Source organism: Triplophysa rosa, linkage group LG6 (genome assembly GCF_024868665.1).
Source record: "Triplophysa rosa linkage group LG6, Trosa_1v2, whole genome shotgun sequence".
NCBI lineage: Eukaryota > Metazoa > Chordata > Actinopteri > Cypriniformes > Nemacheilidae > Triplophysa > Triplophysa rosa.
This window is the reverse complement of record NC_079895.1, coordinates 25825625-25843915: the sequence shown is the minus strand read 5'-3', so window position 1 is coordinate 25843915 and position 18291 is coordinate 25825625. Positions and strand designations below refer to the sequence as shown.

Here is an 18291-nt window from a genome sequence, read left to right as displayed (position 1 = left end):
GGAAATAATCGCACAGCTGTATCTGTCTTTTATAAATGTGATCAAACTAAAGACTCTACAGGTATTGAATGGTGCGATACTATTCTGTAAGTGCTCAAGATTAACATGAGATATGCAGAAAAATATGAATATTAAAAGGCCAATTTATGTATGCTACCCATCAACTTTCAAAACTTTCAACTTCATGTTCATGCTGAACTATATCCAGACAAACCATTATACACAACCAGTCTAGACACACCTCCTCATTTAGCATAACTGAAATCTAAATCAAAACAGCATATAAAATAAAAGTATTCAAATTAAGTTATGACCAAAATTGTGCAATATTGAAAACTCGCATTCAGCTCTACACGTTTTGGGAATGCACCCATGTGCTGGGTGATTGTGTAAAAAGTGCAAAGACATTTAAAAATTTGTATCATTACACAATTATTGAATCATTATTCAAAGCATCTCCGCATTAGACTACAGATAAGAAAGGGTTCTGCAAGATAAGCGTACTGCATATTCAGTCAAGTGTGTCCAAACATTTCATCTGACATCTGATCAAAACTTCAAAATGTTATTAGTCACCGAAACTAGCAACAAGCAATGTGCAAATCAGATATAGCATTTCCACGAAGCCACAAACTGTGGCTGATGTCGCTTCAAACAGCATCAGATGTAGAAGAGAGTCTATGAGACTCACCTGGCACATGACAACAGCAGCAGCATTTAGCAAGAATCCAGCCACAGCAGGATTGCACACCTTTACCACTCCCCATGTCTGCTCACAGAGCCAGCGATCACAGACGACTGACTCATTACAATCATACAGCTCTACTTTACAGTCGCTGTGAGGGGCGGAGCTACAAAGCTCTGCCTCTCTCGTTTCACTCGCCGTCCTTTACAATGGCTGCAGTCAGTACGCTGGACGTGATAATGTGAACCCATGACAATGTGTCCATCTGTAGTGTGCTCATGGGACCGCACGCTCCCTCGCTTTCTATTTTCTCGGAAAGATTTGGAATAGAAAGCAGATGATAAAGGGAATCCTCTTTCCCATGCAGATAACGTGAGGCGAACGTCTGAGCCTCACGAAAGGAAAAGATTCACTCATGCTGGAAGTTCATGCGAGCAGGTGGGAGGAGAGAGAGAGAGAGAGAGAGAGAGAGAGAGAGAGAGAGACAGAGAGAGAGAGAGAGAGAGAGAGAGAGAGAGAGAGACAGAGAGAGAGAGAGACAGAGAGAGAGAGAGACAGAGAGAGAGAGAGAGAGAGAGAGAGAGAGCCTTGTTGTCTGGCAGCAGGTTAAACTGCATGATCATCTGTTGTGTTGTGTGGAATGACAGGAATCACACTCACTAGACAATACAAAACACAGCACATAAACACACGTGTCTAAGTACATTTTGATTTTTTTATGGATGACTGAATAGTGTATAAAGCAGCCAATGACATCGCAGAAAAGATGCGAATATGACTAGATGTTGTGACGATGAAGAAGCTGCTGGATAAATGAAAACGGAACAGTTCTGCAAATTTTAGGCGAAGAGTGACTAAAGATGAAAAGATTTATGTTCGATTTTTTTAGTCTCCAGACATCTTTATGAGATTCTGTCACCCACATTGTCACAGTATTACTTTGTTTTGGTTTTGTCTTCTGTGTTCATTGCCTGTGTCCGTCTTTAGTTAATTAGTCCCTCACCTGATTCTGTTGAACCTGATTCTGCTCCCAATGTGTATTTAAGCCTGTCTGTTCTTTTAGTTCAGGGGTGGGGAACCTTGATCCTGGAGGGCAACTGTCCTGTAGAGCTTAGCTCCAACCGGCTCAACAAGCCTGTCGTGAAGTTTCTAGTAATCCTGAAGACTTTAATGAGCTGGTTCAGGTGTGTTTGATTAGGTTGGAGATAAACACTGCAGGACAGTGGCCCTCCAGGATCAAGGTTCCCCACCCAGTTTCGTTCATGGTCTGCTGTTGCATGGTTGTGTGGATTCTCTTCCGTTTACCTACAGAACAGCAGACCTATAAGTATATTTTTGCGGCGTTTTTTCTCTTTTCTTTTTCGTGTTGATTTTTGTTTCCTCCTCCCGGCATGGCTTCCAGCTCCTGTGTTTGGAGCAGGGAGACCGTTCACTGGAGGACCACACAAGGGACTTCTTAGATCTGGTGTGTCTTACACACTTCCCTGACCGCTCGCTCTCCCTGACCGCTCGCGCTGTGTTTTTTTATCACCATGGCCTGAACGAGCGTTGTAAGGCACGCCTGCCAGTGAACGGTCCCCGTGAGGAATTCACCACTTTTGTGGAGAGTTTGCCCGGCTGAGGACATCTCCAGACCCACTACCAACCAAGAGACCAGTCAGCCTTCACCCCGCTGCACGGAGCGTCTGCCAGAGGCCACCGCAGATGGAGAGCCTGAGCCCACCGTGACACAAGTGCCAGCCTGCGACTGAGCCCGTCATCTCCCCGGAGCCTGAGCCTCAAGACATGTCTGACCAGGTGCATGAGCCAGCAACACCGTGCGTCGCCGTGGGAGTTCTGGGTGAGATAGAGGGCCTAGAGGGAAGCCCCGCCACACTCCCACCGCTGAGGGTGAGCTGCAACTGAACTCTGCAATTTTCGACTGAGCTAATAATGAGAAATTCCGTCTGCTCCCACCCCCGCTGGTCCCGTGCAGCTCTCCTTCGTCTTCGCTGGTCCCGTCCAGCTCTCAGTCAGCCAGCACCTCCTCTTCAGCCTGCAAGAAGGTCCCGCCCAGCCTCCAACTCCCTCCTCCTCTGCCTTCACCAGCCTGTTCATCGTCCGTGGGCTCGCTGGGCCTTGAGGACCCCTCGTCTCACCCTCAGCACACCATTGCCGTTTGGTCAGATGAGCTTCGGGCTCTTCAACTGCCAGCTACCTCGGGGGTTGAGTATCCCATGTCTCAGCCTCCAGCCTCTGAGACCCAGACTTTACCTCGGCACTCCGACCCATCGGCTAAACCTTGGCTCCTGCCTCCCTCGTCTCTGCCGTGGCTCATCATCCAACCAGCTCCACCAGGCTCCCTCCGGTTCCACCTTGGTCAGCCGTCGGCCATCCGCCGCCTCGGGACTCCAATCCTCCGGCTGGGCTCCTCCTCCATCTGCATCATTTCTGTCACTCGGCCCCCTGGTGGACTGTCATCTTGACCGGGCTCTGGGTCGCCCCCTGGCTCCTCCTGCTCCAGACACCTCCCTCAGAACTCCTTCCCATCATCTGCTCCTCTCCTGCTCCACGCCCACCTCCTGAACCCCCACACTCCCTCCCCAGTTGGTCCTGGCGGCGCAAGGACGTGCCGTTCAGGAGGGGGGCATTATGTCACAGTAGTCCTTTGTTTTGGTTTTGTCTTCTGTGTTCATTGCCTGTGTTCGTCTTTAGTTATTTAGTCTCTCACCTGATTCTGTTTAACCTGATTAGGCTCCCGATGTGTATTTAAGCCTGTCTGTTCTTTTAGTTCATGGTCTGCTGTCGGATGTGTTGCATGGTTGTGTGGATTCTCTTCTGTTTACCTTGGATTATTATTAAAGTGATATTTTGGATTACCTTCTTCTTCGTTCGCTTCATTACCACAGCCATTCTGTTACACGTGTGATTTTTTCATTGATGAAACCTGAACTATCTCCTGTGCTGACTGGTAGGATGCATTATCTATCCAGGAAGCACTTATACCAGTAAACTGCTCAAATCCCAGTCAACATCATAACATGTGAATGAGGCAAAATACACCTGCTGGTCTGAAATTCTTTTTTTCCACAGCAACAAGTGCTACCATGATCATTGTATTTGAATATTAAAAATGAATAAAAATGAAGAGACTATTTTAAAAAATCTGTTTTCCTGAATTTACTAGGTATGTGTTTGGGTAAAATGGTCACTTTTGTTTCATTCTGTGAACTACTAACAACATTTCTCCCAAATTGCAAATAAAAAGGTTTTCTTAAAAGTTTCTATTTGCATGTATTTGCAGAAAATGAAAACTGGAGAAACAGGTCAAAATAACAGAAAACATGCTCTGTATTTTTCACTACAAAGTTCATATTCGCTTTTAAGCAATGCAACAGTAATATTTCTACACGTATTTTGGATGTGATAACCTGGATTTTTATCACAGTTTTCATGCGTCTTGTCATGCTGTTAGTATTTCACATTGCTGTTGGATGACTATATGTCGCTCCTGAGGTTTGACTTTGTTGAAATTCAACAGACACTGGACTGGAATGACCACAATACATCTAAAAAATGCTGATTAAATGAACATTTGGAATTTTATTTGGAAAAATCTTTTTTTTTTTTTTTTTTTTGCGGCTGTATTCAGTTTTCACATCATAACCTTGAACCCACTATTTGCTATTTGGTAGTCAGTGGCGGATAATCTTGAAACATTCTATTGGAGTAAAATCTGTGTAGTGGCACATGAATCAAAGGAGGAAAGAGACTTTAACTCAAATCTGCCAAAAAGTTGAATTCACTTCACATGGACTTCAGTGATAACACTAGCCACAAAATGCCAGTTTTTATTGAACAACATCGTATCAGTCGTATGAAATGAAGACTTTAGATGAATAGCTTGCAACCTTGGCGTATAATATTGTGTTGTACCGAAGTACATTAATCCTGTTATCATTTCTACATGGCGTTGCACAAGGTGTTTTCCTGTATGTTACAGCCGTTTGCATTTTGCAAAGGAGTCTTTATAATAATTCACACACTGACCTACCAGAACAGACAGGGGGAGCCATGCAAATCATGCAGACTCTAAAAATAATCCCAACAGTCCCAACTGTACACCAACACACTGAAACCACTGACTCAGTCTCAAGAGACAAAGAAACGTATTGTAATGTGAAGAGAAAGCTTTGATGTGTCACACCTGAAAAGAAACCAAAGCCTTCTGCGCAGTTTGCTCTGTATAAAAACAGGGATTTGGTAACAGATTCATGAATGATTCTTTATCTCGTGGCAGCATCTATAAGCAAAACTCAGAGAGGCCACGAGAGATGATGATGATTCATATTACTGGCAGTGGAAATAGAAGATGACTGGAAAAGGAACAACACTAATGAGGAAATGGTATGTCTGAACACTTTCTTTAGTTCTAATGTTTAGGGAACGTTGGTGTGAGCTGGATTATTCATACACATATGACAGTATAGCATTCCTGAGAACACCCAAACCATTAATTACTGTGAAACTACTCCTGGAATTAAGGAACTTGCGAGAAAAGACAAGAATGATTATTCTGTAAATTAATTACAGTAAGTTAATAAACTACATTTATTAATTTAGCAGGTACTTTCCTCCAAAACCACTCACAAGTGAGGATTAGTAATATTATACATCATGGGAAATAAAAACCTTTTAAGACCTACGGTTCAGAAGAGCTGCAGAAACGGACCACATAGTAATGGCCAAGATCAAAAGATCAGGAGATCTGTAGTCAAACTTTAAAGGGACAGTTCACCCCAAAATGAAAATTCTGTCATGAATTACTCATCCTCAAGCAGTTCCAAACCTGTACACATTTCTGTGTTCTGTTGACCACAAAGGAAGATATTTGGAAGAATGTTCTGGGGCATCATTGACTACCGTATTGACTACATTTTTTTTGTTCTGTTAAACATAAAAGAAAGATATTTTGAGGAATTTAGGAGAGCAAAAAGTTCTGGGGCACCTCTGACAACCATTTTAATTTTTTCTACTATGATGTCCCAGACATTCTTCCAAATATCTTTTTTGTGTTCAACAGATCAAAGCAATTTATTCAGGTTTGGACAACTGGAGCATGAATAATTCATGACAGAATTTACATTTTTGGGTGAACTATCCCTCTAACATCATAAAACAACCAGATGCACCTGCTGTAGAGTATGAATGGCTGACATCTGCATATACACTCTAAAAGTACGCTTAATAAATAGCACAACATTTTAAAAAAGCTATATTAACTTAATAAAATCTTTTAAAATCACTTTAGTGTAAAATGATTTAAAATCCAGCATTTAATTTTTCTAAAGTTGACATTAATTATTTACGTTTATTTAATGAAAAGAAATAAGTATTTAATTATATTTTTAATATACCCTTAATATTTTGGTTGAATTTAAATATAGTGTAAATATTTGAGTTACTCAGATTTACTTCTCCTTACACTTACACAGAATATTTCATTGATTTCACAGCTTTAAAATTTACTCCATTTTTTGAGGGTGAATTGTTTCACCAACACAATTTAATTAATAGTAAAAATAATTTACTATTAATACTGTGGTTAAACCATTCGTGCTGTAGTAATAACCGTGGTTTGACTGTAGTAACCAAGGATGCTTTTGTTTGTTTCATTTGTAGTAAAACCATGGTTAATTTTCTTTGAGGTCAAACTGTCATAACGGTCTCAAGTATTTGTTTGAGCACATCTTAGCCCACTAACGTTTTCCATAAATAAGCAGTACGTACACAGCATCACTATTCATCTTGTACTGACATTTATTCAGGTCATGTCATGTCATTACTGCTGTGAGACAGACATTTTACTGTTGCATAAATATAAAGTTCATCTAGATTCACTTTCATTGTGTTTATACTGCCCTCTAGAGGTTAAAACCAGTGGTGTCAAACTAATCTGGTACAGATTACCTTTAACAATTTTCAGAGTACTTTCATACTACCACAGTATGTTAGCAGTATGCAAGATGTATACTGCACAACATGTGGAATTCTTATGGAATATCCTCATAATCAACTGCACGTGCACCCTAGAGATACTGCATCCCAATCCACAATGCTTCATTTTAGTGACAAAATAAAATAAAATGACATCAAACTGTTTTTAATTTATTTGAAAAGAAAGCAAACAGATTAAATGCAAAGTAGTGCATTTTTGACAGCATTCATTGATTTGCAACATGTCAGCATACAGTATATTATGCTCAACAATGTACTGTAAAATGACTTTTTATCGTTTTTAACTTTCCGACTGTAAAGCACTCTGATCAAATCTGTTGGTTTTACATGTGCTATAAAAATTCATTTGAGTGTGCGATGGTCATGCAGTATGCTAATGTGCACTTCCAAACAGCCAATGATAATAAAGTACATTCTATAAATCTTAAAATAAACGTTTAAACAACAAATCCAAAGCCACGATTCTGATCACCTGACAAACATACCCGCAGAACAGAGCGAATCGATAGTGAAAAAGCCGGTTCTTACCTTTGCCTGATGGGAAGAAGCAGTCCATTTCCACACTGCTGCGAGAGTGAGAGATGCACAGAGCGCTGCTGGGCACCAGACCCTCTTGAGAAGGAGTCTTGTCTGTGGTCCGCACCAGACACCAGCCCGGCCGGTCGCCGGGCCGCTCCAACAGCTCCACTGTCTGACCCGTCTGGATGCTGAGCTCAGAGGGACCGCCTGCCACAAAGTCCTGCAGGACCACCGTCAACTCACACCCTCCAGAGAGCTATGAGAAAGAGAAAAACATCTTCTATTTGCTCTCGTTTGTCTAAAATACCTCGTACATTTTTCGTAAATCGTAAACATTCGTTGTTTAATTTGAGTAACTCGAAAAGAATGAAATACTCCACAAGCGTACGAATAGATAAAACATATCGTTATCCTTCAACTAGAAAGTGTTAAAATGAAATGTGATCATTTTATGTACTATTTACTGTTAAGATGTTTTGCAACAATTTGTGAAAAATGCTCTAGAAACACATTTGAATTGAATTGAAAGAGTGTGACAGGGTGTTTCTGTTGACATGCAGGAAACTGATTTCTGATCAGGCCTTTATGAAATGAGTCAGAGACATGTGTGCGTTCAGGGCGTGTGTCCGAGTTATTTTTGCTAACGGGTGTCGAATGAACTCTGGTCTCTGGTGCAGGTGTACATCTGTTATCAGCTTTATTACTTTTCTTCTCAAGCTCTCATACAGACTTACAGACTTAAAACACAATTTACATGCACTACATTGTTTAAACCCCATACACTCACAGCAGCAGACATGTAACAGCTGTTTAAAGCAATTATTTAGTCTTTTTTTTTTTTTACAATTATTTACTATTTAAAGGTGGGGTGGTTGATTTGGAAAGGTGCTAACTTTAGCCTGCTAGCACTGAAATTATAATCCCACCCTCTATGCGATTCGCCGTTCAAAGCCACGCCTCCTCCAAACACAGGAATGTATTTCGTAAATCCACGTAACGAATTACAATCTAAATCCATTAAATTCTTCTCGAAGCATGTACATACCTAGCTTTATTTTAGTCACTGCTTTTTTAAAAACTTTAAAAAACTCGTTTTGTAGATTTACTTGTCATCGGTTCTGCAGGAAGGTTTGATTCTTGCTGATTGTCCGCCATTCTCCCGACATTGACACGGCGGACGTGAGCGCGCTGATGACGTATGCGTGAACAGGGTGCGCAGTGGTATGCAAAATATGTTGGCTGAAAATGTACACATGACCAGTCACAGCGTTCGGCCAGAACGTTTTGATTGGGCGAACGTTTTTTGGTCCTACGCCTTTCACAGACAATATATAATTATACAAATATTATTTGACCTGATTGCTATCAGGATGTAAAGAGATTTCCAACCAACACGACACAAAATGTTTCTGGACAGGATCACCCACCCTACCTTTAAATATACTAAAATGGCACTTTACATTTTTTACATGATAGGAAAATGTTGTGAGCAAACATGAATTCTCTTCTGATCAACAAAAGAACTGTTATGTTATTTATACAGCCAATCCCATTCAATGAATCATAAATAAACACTTGGAATTTTCAAAATGTATCATAAGGCTTGCTGTAGTAGCTTCGTAAGGCAATCAAACATTCATGTATGTACCGTACATTTCATATTTAATTCTTCAGACACTCTTGTGCTACAGCTGTGAAAACAGGTTGCTTTACCCAGGGTTAAAGTCATGATAACCCAGCGTGGTATTCGAGTTGATTGTAGGTCTCATTTATTTCTGTTGTTGTCGGTTCAAATCATTTTATCTGAGCAAATATTTACATCCAATAACTAACAGAGTGAGACACAAATCGCAAGGGTTTTTTGCAAACACAATCTCAGTAAGATGTGGTGTGCAGCTTTTTAAGAATTCAGACCACCCTCCACATTTTCCTGTAACAATCAAAGCTCATTTAGAAACAAACTGCTAAAGATTGTTCCTCTGGGATCTGCAATTCCACACCCGTGAAAAAGTGATGTTTTCATTTTATTGAGATATAAATTTTATTGTCAACATGAATAAAACACATATTTATTGTAATTAATATTTTTTCACTAACCTTTTTAATTAAACTAAAAAACAACTTTTTTAAGTTAAAAATTCTAAAAACCTTTTAGCTGAGATGCCCATTATTTTCTGCCCCCTCCTCCAAAATCTATTCTTATGGACGGTTCCATCTTAACAACATAAACAAATGTTACTGCGCATGCGCACTTTTGTGACCCCAATTTAACATCCGGTACACATTCACAAACAATAGAGTGCCTGTAGATTATTTCTGATAACAAGCAAAAGAAAACGAGAAGAACCATTACTTGGCTAAACTTGTCTTTCCAATATTTTGAATTTAGACTGCGATACCAAGCTCCACCGCTAGATGTCAGTGTTCCATACGGTTTCTTAAAATGCGACCAAACTGCAGCACCCAATCAACAAATTGTTTATTTCATAAAATGAACATACAACAAAATTCAACAAATCGTTTATTTAATACAATTATTATACAGTAAAATAATTGTACAAATGAATATTAACATAAATTAAATCAAATATAAATAGTTACATTATTAGACACTAGCCAAACACAAACCGAAAGTTAACTGGGGGTCAGGCGCGCGCGAAGCGATCTATAAAGAACAACTTTTTCTTGGAATTTAATACATTTTGGGTAGAAAATATCTCTTATTCTACATCACTTTTTTTTCACTTAAGATCCTGCATCAGAATTAGGAAGCAAAATAGGATGCAATTGTCACTTATGCTGACTATTGGAAAACATGTTGTTTTCTCTGTACAGCAATGAGATTAAACCGAGATGTCACATGTCTCCTCTAGATTTTCATAGGTCATCCTAATCCTAAAATCTCAAATTGCATTTAGATTTGATGCGAGATACCAAAACAAATTATATACATTCATTGTACTTGTACAAGTTACTATGTCTACTATATGACAACAAATGACTCGACTATGTCTAATGTTATTTCTTTTAATAAATGTTAAGAGTTGTTAAGTACATGGAATGTACACTCAAAATCAGAGTGCATTGTGGGTAAAAAAGAGTGAACGAATGTAGGGATTGAAGATTGGTTTCGGACACCACTGCAAAATGGCATATAGTGCACTAACTAGGAGACAGGGAGCGGTTTCAGACACAGCCCAAGACTAACACACAGACGCACACACGCACACCATCCAAGGAAGCTACAGTACATATGAAGGACATAGTGAGATTCAATCAAGCAGAAATGAGCAGGAACAAATATCAGCGACGTGGACGTGTGAAGTGTGTGACTGTTCAATGTTTAATTGGAGTTAATTTTTCTCTAGACTCCATGAAGATTGCATAACTAACCCAGAAACACAACAGAAATAATGTGAAAATGGCCTGGAGCAGTCACAATGATCCGAGCCAAACATTATACAGAGTATACACAACACAGTTGAATAATTAGACACTTCTTTTACACACTATGTAGTTCACATCCAAGAAGTCCAATATGCATTTACAAATCTCTATGAGGATGGAATTACCAAACATGCTAATTAGATCAAATATCAACTGATTATCAGATTTATAGGTTTATTACTATTACTCAGCAAAATGAAATTTAAAACAACAACCAACCTGACTACCACACACACTTCTGATACACAACTCAATCCAGTGTTTTATTAGTTCGCTTAAAAACAAAATGTCATGAATCACCAATTCTCATTAGAACAGAATTTCCCCATTTAGTTTCTTCACAGTAAATGACTGTATAAAAGCGACCAAGCAACTCATTCTAGCGAAATGATCTTTTAAACACTTTCACTCCAATATCCTATTAACTAACACAAGAGGTAAGTACTGCAGCCGCTCAGTGTTTGATGCAAACACAAGATTTCGACCTTTGAGATGAGAACCTTTGGCTGAAATGTCATTGAGCATCTACAGTGTAAGAGCTGTGATGGGTCTGTTTCTTTACTCTCGTTCGCACCACCTGCTTGCCAGAGTATCAGGTCGCCGTAGCGATGGGGAGGAAAGCCGTGTTGCTAGGTAATCTGGGGTCTCAGAAAGAGAATAACCCACGTCAGAAAGCACATGAACGTCATACGGGCTTTATGTGAAAGGTCTTGCGGGCAGCAGGGCTTTGTTATGTAGATCAGAGGATCTGGCAAGCTTTGCCTTCCTTCACTATTATTGCGAGCCTGAGGATTGTGGGTTGACATGCCACCTCAAACCTTCCAGGTGCAGAAGAGAAAACAAAGCAGGTACGATAGACAATTATCTGGGCTGTCTGAATACATATTTCAGTCTATTTTAGCCTCTTTTTAAAGATCCAAATGATTCTGTGTGAAACAAAATTAACAAAATTAACAAAAAACAAATGAAAGGCACACTTCTCCATATTGAAACTTAACCATTAAAGTTTAGAATCATTAAGATTTAGGCACAATGATCATACTATAATGTTATCACTGTAAAAAAAACTGTAGTTTTTTTACAGATTTTCCGTGTAAAATGTAAAAAATCTGGAAATACGGTCAAAAACCGTAAAATTACAGAAAAGACTGCAAATTTACAAGGAAAACAAGGGGAAAGTGTAATTTTTTTTTAAGTTTATTTCTGGCACCCCAGCTGCCAGCTTCTTTTTTTACAGTTTCTTTTTGAAATACGGTCAAAAACTATAAAATTACATAACAAAACAACACATTTGTAAGAAAAATGAGGAAAACTTTTTAATATATATCCTTGTATCCTATAATTATTACAAAATTATCCTATCATTTTACAAAAATAAATAAATATTTTACGGTATATTTCCGTTTTTCCAGTTTACGGAAATTTTCTGTTTAGTTTTACTGATTTTTTTACAGTGTAGTTTTAGTGTGAGGAAAACAGCAGCTGTTGGTTTCCGCAGAAGAAAAACGTCAAACGGGTTCGGCATGGGTAAATAATGACAGAATCTTCATTGTTGGTGACTTATTCTTTTAAACGTGATCGTGAAGAGGGTGTGTTTGGACGATTATGTCATTATGAGTTGACAGCGTTAACAATCTGTTTCCTGCCACTGGTCTGAACCTCAGACTTTAACATCTAGATCTCCTTATGGAATGCTATAATACTGCCTGACACATGGAAAGAACTACGTACAAAAATCAAGAAACACAAACTGCACTACTGCCTCGACCAGACAAATCTCTTTTAACATCTGAGATACAGCTGTTATGCTTCAGTAAAATTCATTCATTTACACCCAAACTAAAACATTACAAAGTGCATGATATAATAGGATTAATTCTTTTTAAAGGTATTTTATTCTTCATACAGATCTCTGAAAGCTGAAGATGTGTTTTCATGCTTCGGCTTCACAGATGAACAGCATGAAAAGCCAGCTTTACACAAGGGTAGTTAACAAATAAACCATAAATGTGTCCTATGACAGCAAAAACTAACAATGAAAATAAATCTCTCTTATTTTAATATTATAAATACTATTGGTAATATAAAATAATATATTAATAACAAAACGTTGTCACACCATAAGACACATGTACAGTATATCTGTCAACTACCCACAAACACAACTAACCAGCTCATACAATAAAGCCCTGATATCTCTCTTTTTAAAACGGTTTCGATTTAAAGTAAATAAATGAATAGAAACGAATAGAAAGTCCCACTTACACGACTGCTCTCCTTGAAAAGTTTAAAACTCATCCACTTTGGCATGACGACTTATCTTTACTCCTTCCACGACTTTGTCCCTTACTTGCTTGCTTGCTTTCTCTCTCTCTCTCTCTCTCTCTCTCTCTCTCTCTCTCTCTCTCTCTCTCTCTGTGGAGCATCTCTGATTGGTTCAATTCATTCTTCAGGTTCAGTAATGAAGCTTTTTACTGCTGTCTGTTGAACTCTGGAACACTTTGTCTCTTTGTTCACCTGTGCTCAAATGTATGAAGTAGTTGTGTTGTGCAAGTGTGCTCATATGTAACCAAAATTTTAACTCACAAAGTGCCAAGTCAGAGTAAAAATGAGCTTTGTCAAGTAACAAAATCCAAGTTTCACAGACAAGGCTTAAGTCTAGTCCCAGACTAAAATGAATGTGTGACCTGTCTTAACTAAATATAACTTGCCCAGAAATATCTTCAGATATATCAGTGCCATTGTTTTGTCTCGAGATGCACACCAGTAGTGTATTCTTCTGAGGCATTTTTATAAAAGCGACATAATATCTTAATTCAACTAAGGCATAGTCCTGGCTTAAGCTAAGCCGTGTCTGTGAAACCGGGCCAATATTTTACAAAGGTTAGTTTTTTAAAAATGTGCTAAAAACGACAAAATCATACATTGTTCAAATAGAAGTTTAAGTCTTGTGTGACATATAAAACAGTATGTCTCACAGTAAGTAACCAAAACACAAAAAAATGTTTTTTTCATGTTTTTGTAACAGCTTTAGAGATCCCCAGAGACACAATAACCTCTGCTGTTTGCTTAATTTGCAAAAAAAACAGCTAAATTGACATTATGTCGTATACATCAAGATTAAACAAAAAAATACAGTTAGGTGAATAATATGAAATATTTAATGATAGTAAGTTCTTAATTCATCCATCATGGAAAGGTGTGACCAAATGTTATGTATCCCTGTGTGTGCGTGTGATGGTCTTGTGACATGCATTCAGCACTGAGCTGTACAGATAAAAGCGTCATTATTCAGTGAGATGAATGCGATTTCCGCAAAGTACAGTCATAAACAACCCCTGTTGCTTATTGACTTAAGCTGCTACTGCAGCTCTTATTTTACGGAGAAACACACGCACAAATGCACGGACGCAACACACACCTGGTTTATTATCTCTGTGCCATTTTTATACTATACAAACTGTATATTTTATCCCCTAAACCCTAAAATCATAGAAAACTTTTTGCATTTTTAGATTTTCAAAAAATATCGTTCTGTACGATTTATAAGATCCCCATGAGTTGGTGTGTGTTCAGTCCCCACCGAGATATAAAAACAAGGCTACATACACGCACGCACACACGCACGCACGCACACACAATTTGTACAAGCGAAAACGGGTTACGGTTAAAGTGCAGGTTAGGGTCAGGTTATAGTATTTAGCACTAGCTGCGTATACAAACAATAGGTGTTTATGGAAAGTAAACATATGCGTGTGTGTGAAATCCAACAGACTTGAACTTGAGAACCACAGGTGGATGTCACACACAGAAACACACTCAAAAATGCCTTAAAACATCAGCACAAACTGTTAAGGACGTGTGTTCATATCTTACTTTGATTTGATTGGGTGCTTCATAATTCCTATAGGGACTGAATCCAGCACACAGTCTGAAGAGACTTTTCATGACTGTTTACTGCTCATGACTCATGCTGTACTGTACTCATCATCTTCAGCTCCAGCATGACAGCCCCTGCATAACGGCTAGGGTAACCCTGTGTGACCTACACCTGTCCATCACAGATCACCTGACCCTTTTGGGGGCGGAGTCTGAGGTCATTATTGAAAAGTAGACTATGGCTATGTTCAGATTAGCATGCTATCATAGGACTATACTTTATTTATGAGCATAGTATGCAAATATTTTGTATGTTTGGGTGACCAACTTAGTGAATTTTAATATTCAATAACAATCCCAATACAGTTTGGTAGTGAGTGAAGTAAAGAAGAGATGGCAGTCGTACCTTGTCACTGTCCATGGTGTTCTGTGAGGTTCTGGAGGCGATGGAAATGGTGTCCGGCTGACTGCTGCCGTCTCCCTGACTGTCAGCATCCTCACCAGCATCCCTGCAACACACACACACACACACAATAAATGTTCATCTACAAATCACAAATTCATAAACTCTAAATTATGTATGTTTTCAGTGTTTCATTCTCTGATTTAGTGTGTTTAGTATGCAAGTGCATGCCTGACCTTCTGCTGTTATTGCGTGGCTTGGCTGGGGTTTTGGGAAATTGGATTGGTTCCTTAAGCGCCCCCTTCAGGTGAATAATTCTCTCCTGAATGACTTCTCGGATGTTTTTAATCCATTCCTGTTTCACCTCAATACTGGACGCCTGAAAGAAAAGATCCACATTTCAACCCATCGGGACATCACAACAATACACCAATGTGACAAACCAGGACGGTGTACAACATTTGAATACATCAAAATCTTTGTAGTTGGAAATTTGGTTCACAAGGCAATGACTGCCTTGTGTAAAATCTTTAAAAATATATATATAAAGTTACTTAAATGACAGTTCTGCTGTATTGACTTTAAAGGGATAGTTCACCCAAAAATAAAAATTCTCTCATCATTTACTCGCCCTCAAGTTGCTCCAAATCTGTGTGAATGTATTTTATTCTGCTGAACACAAAGGAAGATATTTGGAAGAATGTCAGTAACCAAACAGATCTCACCCCCCATTTACTGCCATAGTAGGGAACATAAATACTATGGGAGTCAATGGGAGTTGAGATCTGTTTGGTTACTGACATTCTTCCAAATATCTCCCTTTGTGTTTAGCAGAACAAAGAAATGTATACAGGTTTAGAAAAATCTGAGGGTGACACAATTTTCATTTTGGGCTGAACTTTCCCTTTAATAGCAATGTTTTACCATTTGTTTTACTTTGCTTGTCCGTGTTTCCAGTACCCAGAGCAAAAGGGAGTGAAATAAAAGTGACTGCAATAGTGCTGTTGGTAATTTAGAATGTACAAAAGTGCATTCTGTACTGTACCTTAAGGACTGTCTTGTTGTCAGATGAGGGTGTGCGTCCAACCCACAAGGCAAATTTACATGGGTCTCCCTCAACATGCTCAGTCACCCCTAGCTCAGATGTCTAAAAACACAACACGCAGAAAAAATGACACACAGACGAAAAAAATCCAATCAAAATACATAAAATATTTGAGATCTGTCATGAACTTAATATGCCATCTACACAGTCTACGCAAAACTTTTTTCGTATTAGAGGCCGTTTACACGAGACTATTTTCACCTGAAAATGCTAAAACATTTATGCGTTTTGGCTGTCCGTGTACACGGAAACGGCGTTTTAGGGGACTGAAGACGCGAACTTTTGAAAATGGGTCTTAAAGTGCAACTTTTTGAAAACGCCACCGTTTTCGTTTCCATGTAAACTGCAAGACGAAACTTTCTGAAACAATGATGTCACACACATGCGTATCAGCGATGGGTTGTTCTTGAACGATTCGTTCATTTTGAACGAATTTTTCGTCTCGGGGAGTGATTCGTTCAGTCGCGCATGCGCAACATTCTATGGGTCCTGTACTGGAATTAGTAAATTAACTAATTTCTCTATCCAAAGCTGTCACGTCACGTCACAAAAGAACGAACGACTCAAACCCGAAGACTCGAGAGGTGAACTAATCAATTCTCTTTCCGGCTCAGACTGCATTGGTTAAGCGTACGGGGCTGTCACGTGATGAACGAACGACTCAAACCCGAAGACTCGAAAGGTGAACTAATCAATTCTCTTTCCGGCTCAGACTGCATTGGTTAAGCGTACGGGGCTGTCACGTGATGAACGAACGACTCAAACCCGAAGACTCGGAAGGTGAACTAATCAATTCTCTTTCCGGCTCAGACTGCATTGGTTAAGCGTACGGGGCTGTCACGTGATGAACGAACGACTCAAACCCGAAGACTCGGAAGGTGAACTAATCAATTCTCTTTCCGGCTCTGACTGCATTGGTTTAGCTTACGAAGCTGTCACGTCGTGAACGAACGAGTCAAACCCGAGGACTTGTCAGATAAGAGGTGTGGTGAGCTAATCATAGACTAAAGACCCAGGTAAACAATGAATTAATCTTTTCTGTTTCTTATAGCATTATAGTTTTGTATTGTTTGTAATGTGATCAACGTTTGCATAAGTAGTAGATGTGTTGGGAAAGTAACATGTAACATTTTAATTATATTTGGCTAAAATGAACGATATGACTCGAAAAAAGATTCGTTCATTTTGCTGAACGAGACTCAAAGGTCCGAGTCAGTAAAATGATCCGAACTTCCCATCATGCGTATTACCACGCTCAGTCGCGCGAGTATAGTCAAAACAATATGGCGGCTTTATGTACTGTGAGCTCTCGCTGCTCGACAATGGCCCTGTCCCAAATGGCGCACTCCGGTCTTGTGGACCTCTTCCGAGTCCACACTTGATGACGTCAGGAAGTGCAGACCTATAGGGCACTAGGCACGAGTCCGCATTGAGGGCACAAAGGAGGCGCTCGCGAGCAGACTTCTGAGCTCTAAAAAGACAAATGGCACACCCTACGGACTCGTAGACTTGGCGAGAACGCGCAATTTAAGTCCACGAGACCTCAAGTCCACATGAAGTGCGCCATTTGGGACAGGGCCTATGTATTAACGTTTCCCCAGCAAAATGATTTTTTTTTGCACCAATAAGACCAGTGGAGACACACTATTTACATTCGCCAGACTTTAAGCACACGCATATGTCGACCAACGGTATTAAAAAGCACTTTTGGCTTATAACTGTAAATGTGTATGTGCCAAGGCACGTCCTGTTTCTTACACAACAACATCGCCATCCACTGGCCTGGCGTGCATAGTACAGCGTTTTTATCAGTTTTCCTGGATCCGTGTATTGATAACGCTGTCATGCGTACGTGAAAATTTTCAAAAATGCATAGGAAAAACTTTTAGGTTTTTCATCGTGTAAACGTGGCCTTAGACTAGATATTTTCAGCCATGGCAGTAGGTGGCGTTTAGCCAAGTCATTTACATACAGAATGAATAATTTTTTGGAGCAAATGACCTTGACTAACATTATATGACATCTTCAATGTCACATATTCATTGACTAGAAAAAAATAGTTAAAAAACGAACTCTAATAAGTTGTCTGGCAAGATTCGAAACATTTCCTCAGCGATATTTTCAGTGCTGTTTGTGAGAGAATCCCAGATGACCGGAAAAATGTGCATCTGGATTTGTTCACGCACATGTTGAACACAGCAGACGGGTGACAAACACTGAATCTGGCCTGCACACGTACTTACAAAGCAACAAAAC

At 39.5% G+C, this 18291-nt stretch overlaps 1 protein-coding gene across 3 annotated transcripts in view; it reads right to left on the bottom strand.

Moving 5' to 3' along the window:
* The window catches only part of kalrna (kalirin RhoGEF kinase a), a 130741-nt gene that overhangs the window by 29965 nt on the left and 82485 nt on the right, over positions 1 to 18291 (bottom strand). For all 3 annotated transcript variants that reach the window (XM_057336703.1, XM_057336702.1, XM_057336704.1), the window contains exons 31-34: positions 15976 to 16077; positions 15167 to 15309; positions 14934 to 15036; positions 7211 to 7457 (exon numbers count right to left, since the gene is read on the bottom strand). In XM_057336703.1, the coding sequence (XP_057192686.1) occupies positions 7211 to 7457; positions 14934 to 15036; positions 15167 to 15309; positions 15976 to 16077 (595 nt within the window). The remainder of the gene's footprint in view (positions 1 to 7210; positions 7458 to 14933; positions 15037 to 15166; positions 15310 to 15975; positions 16078 to 18291) is intronic.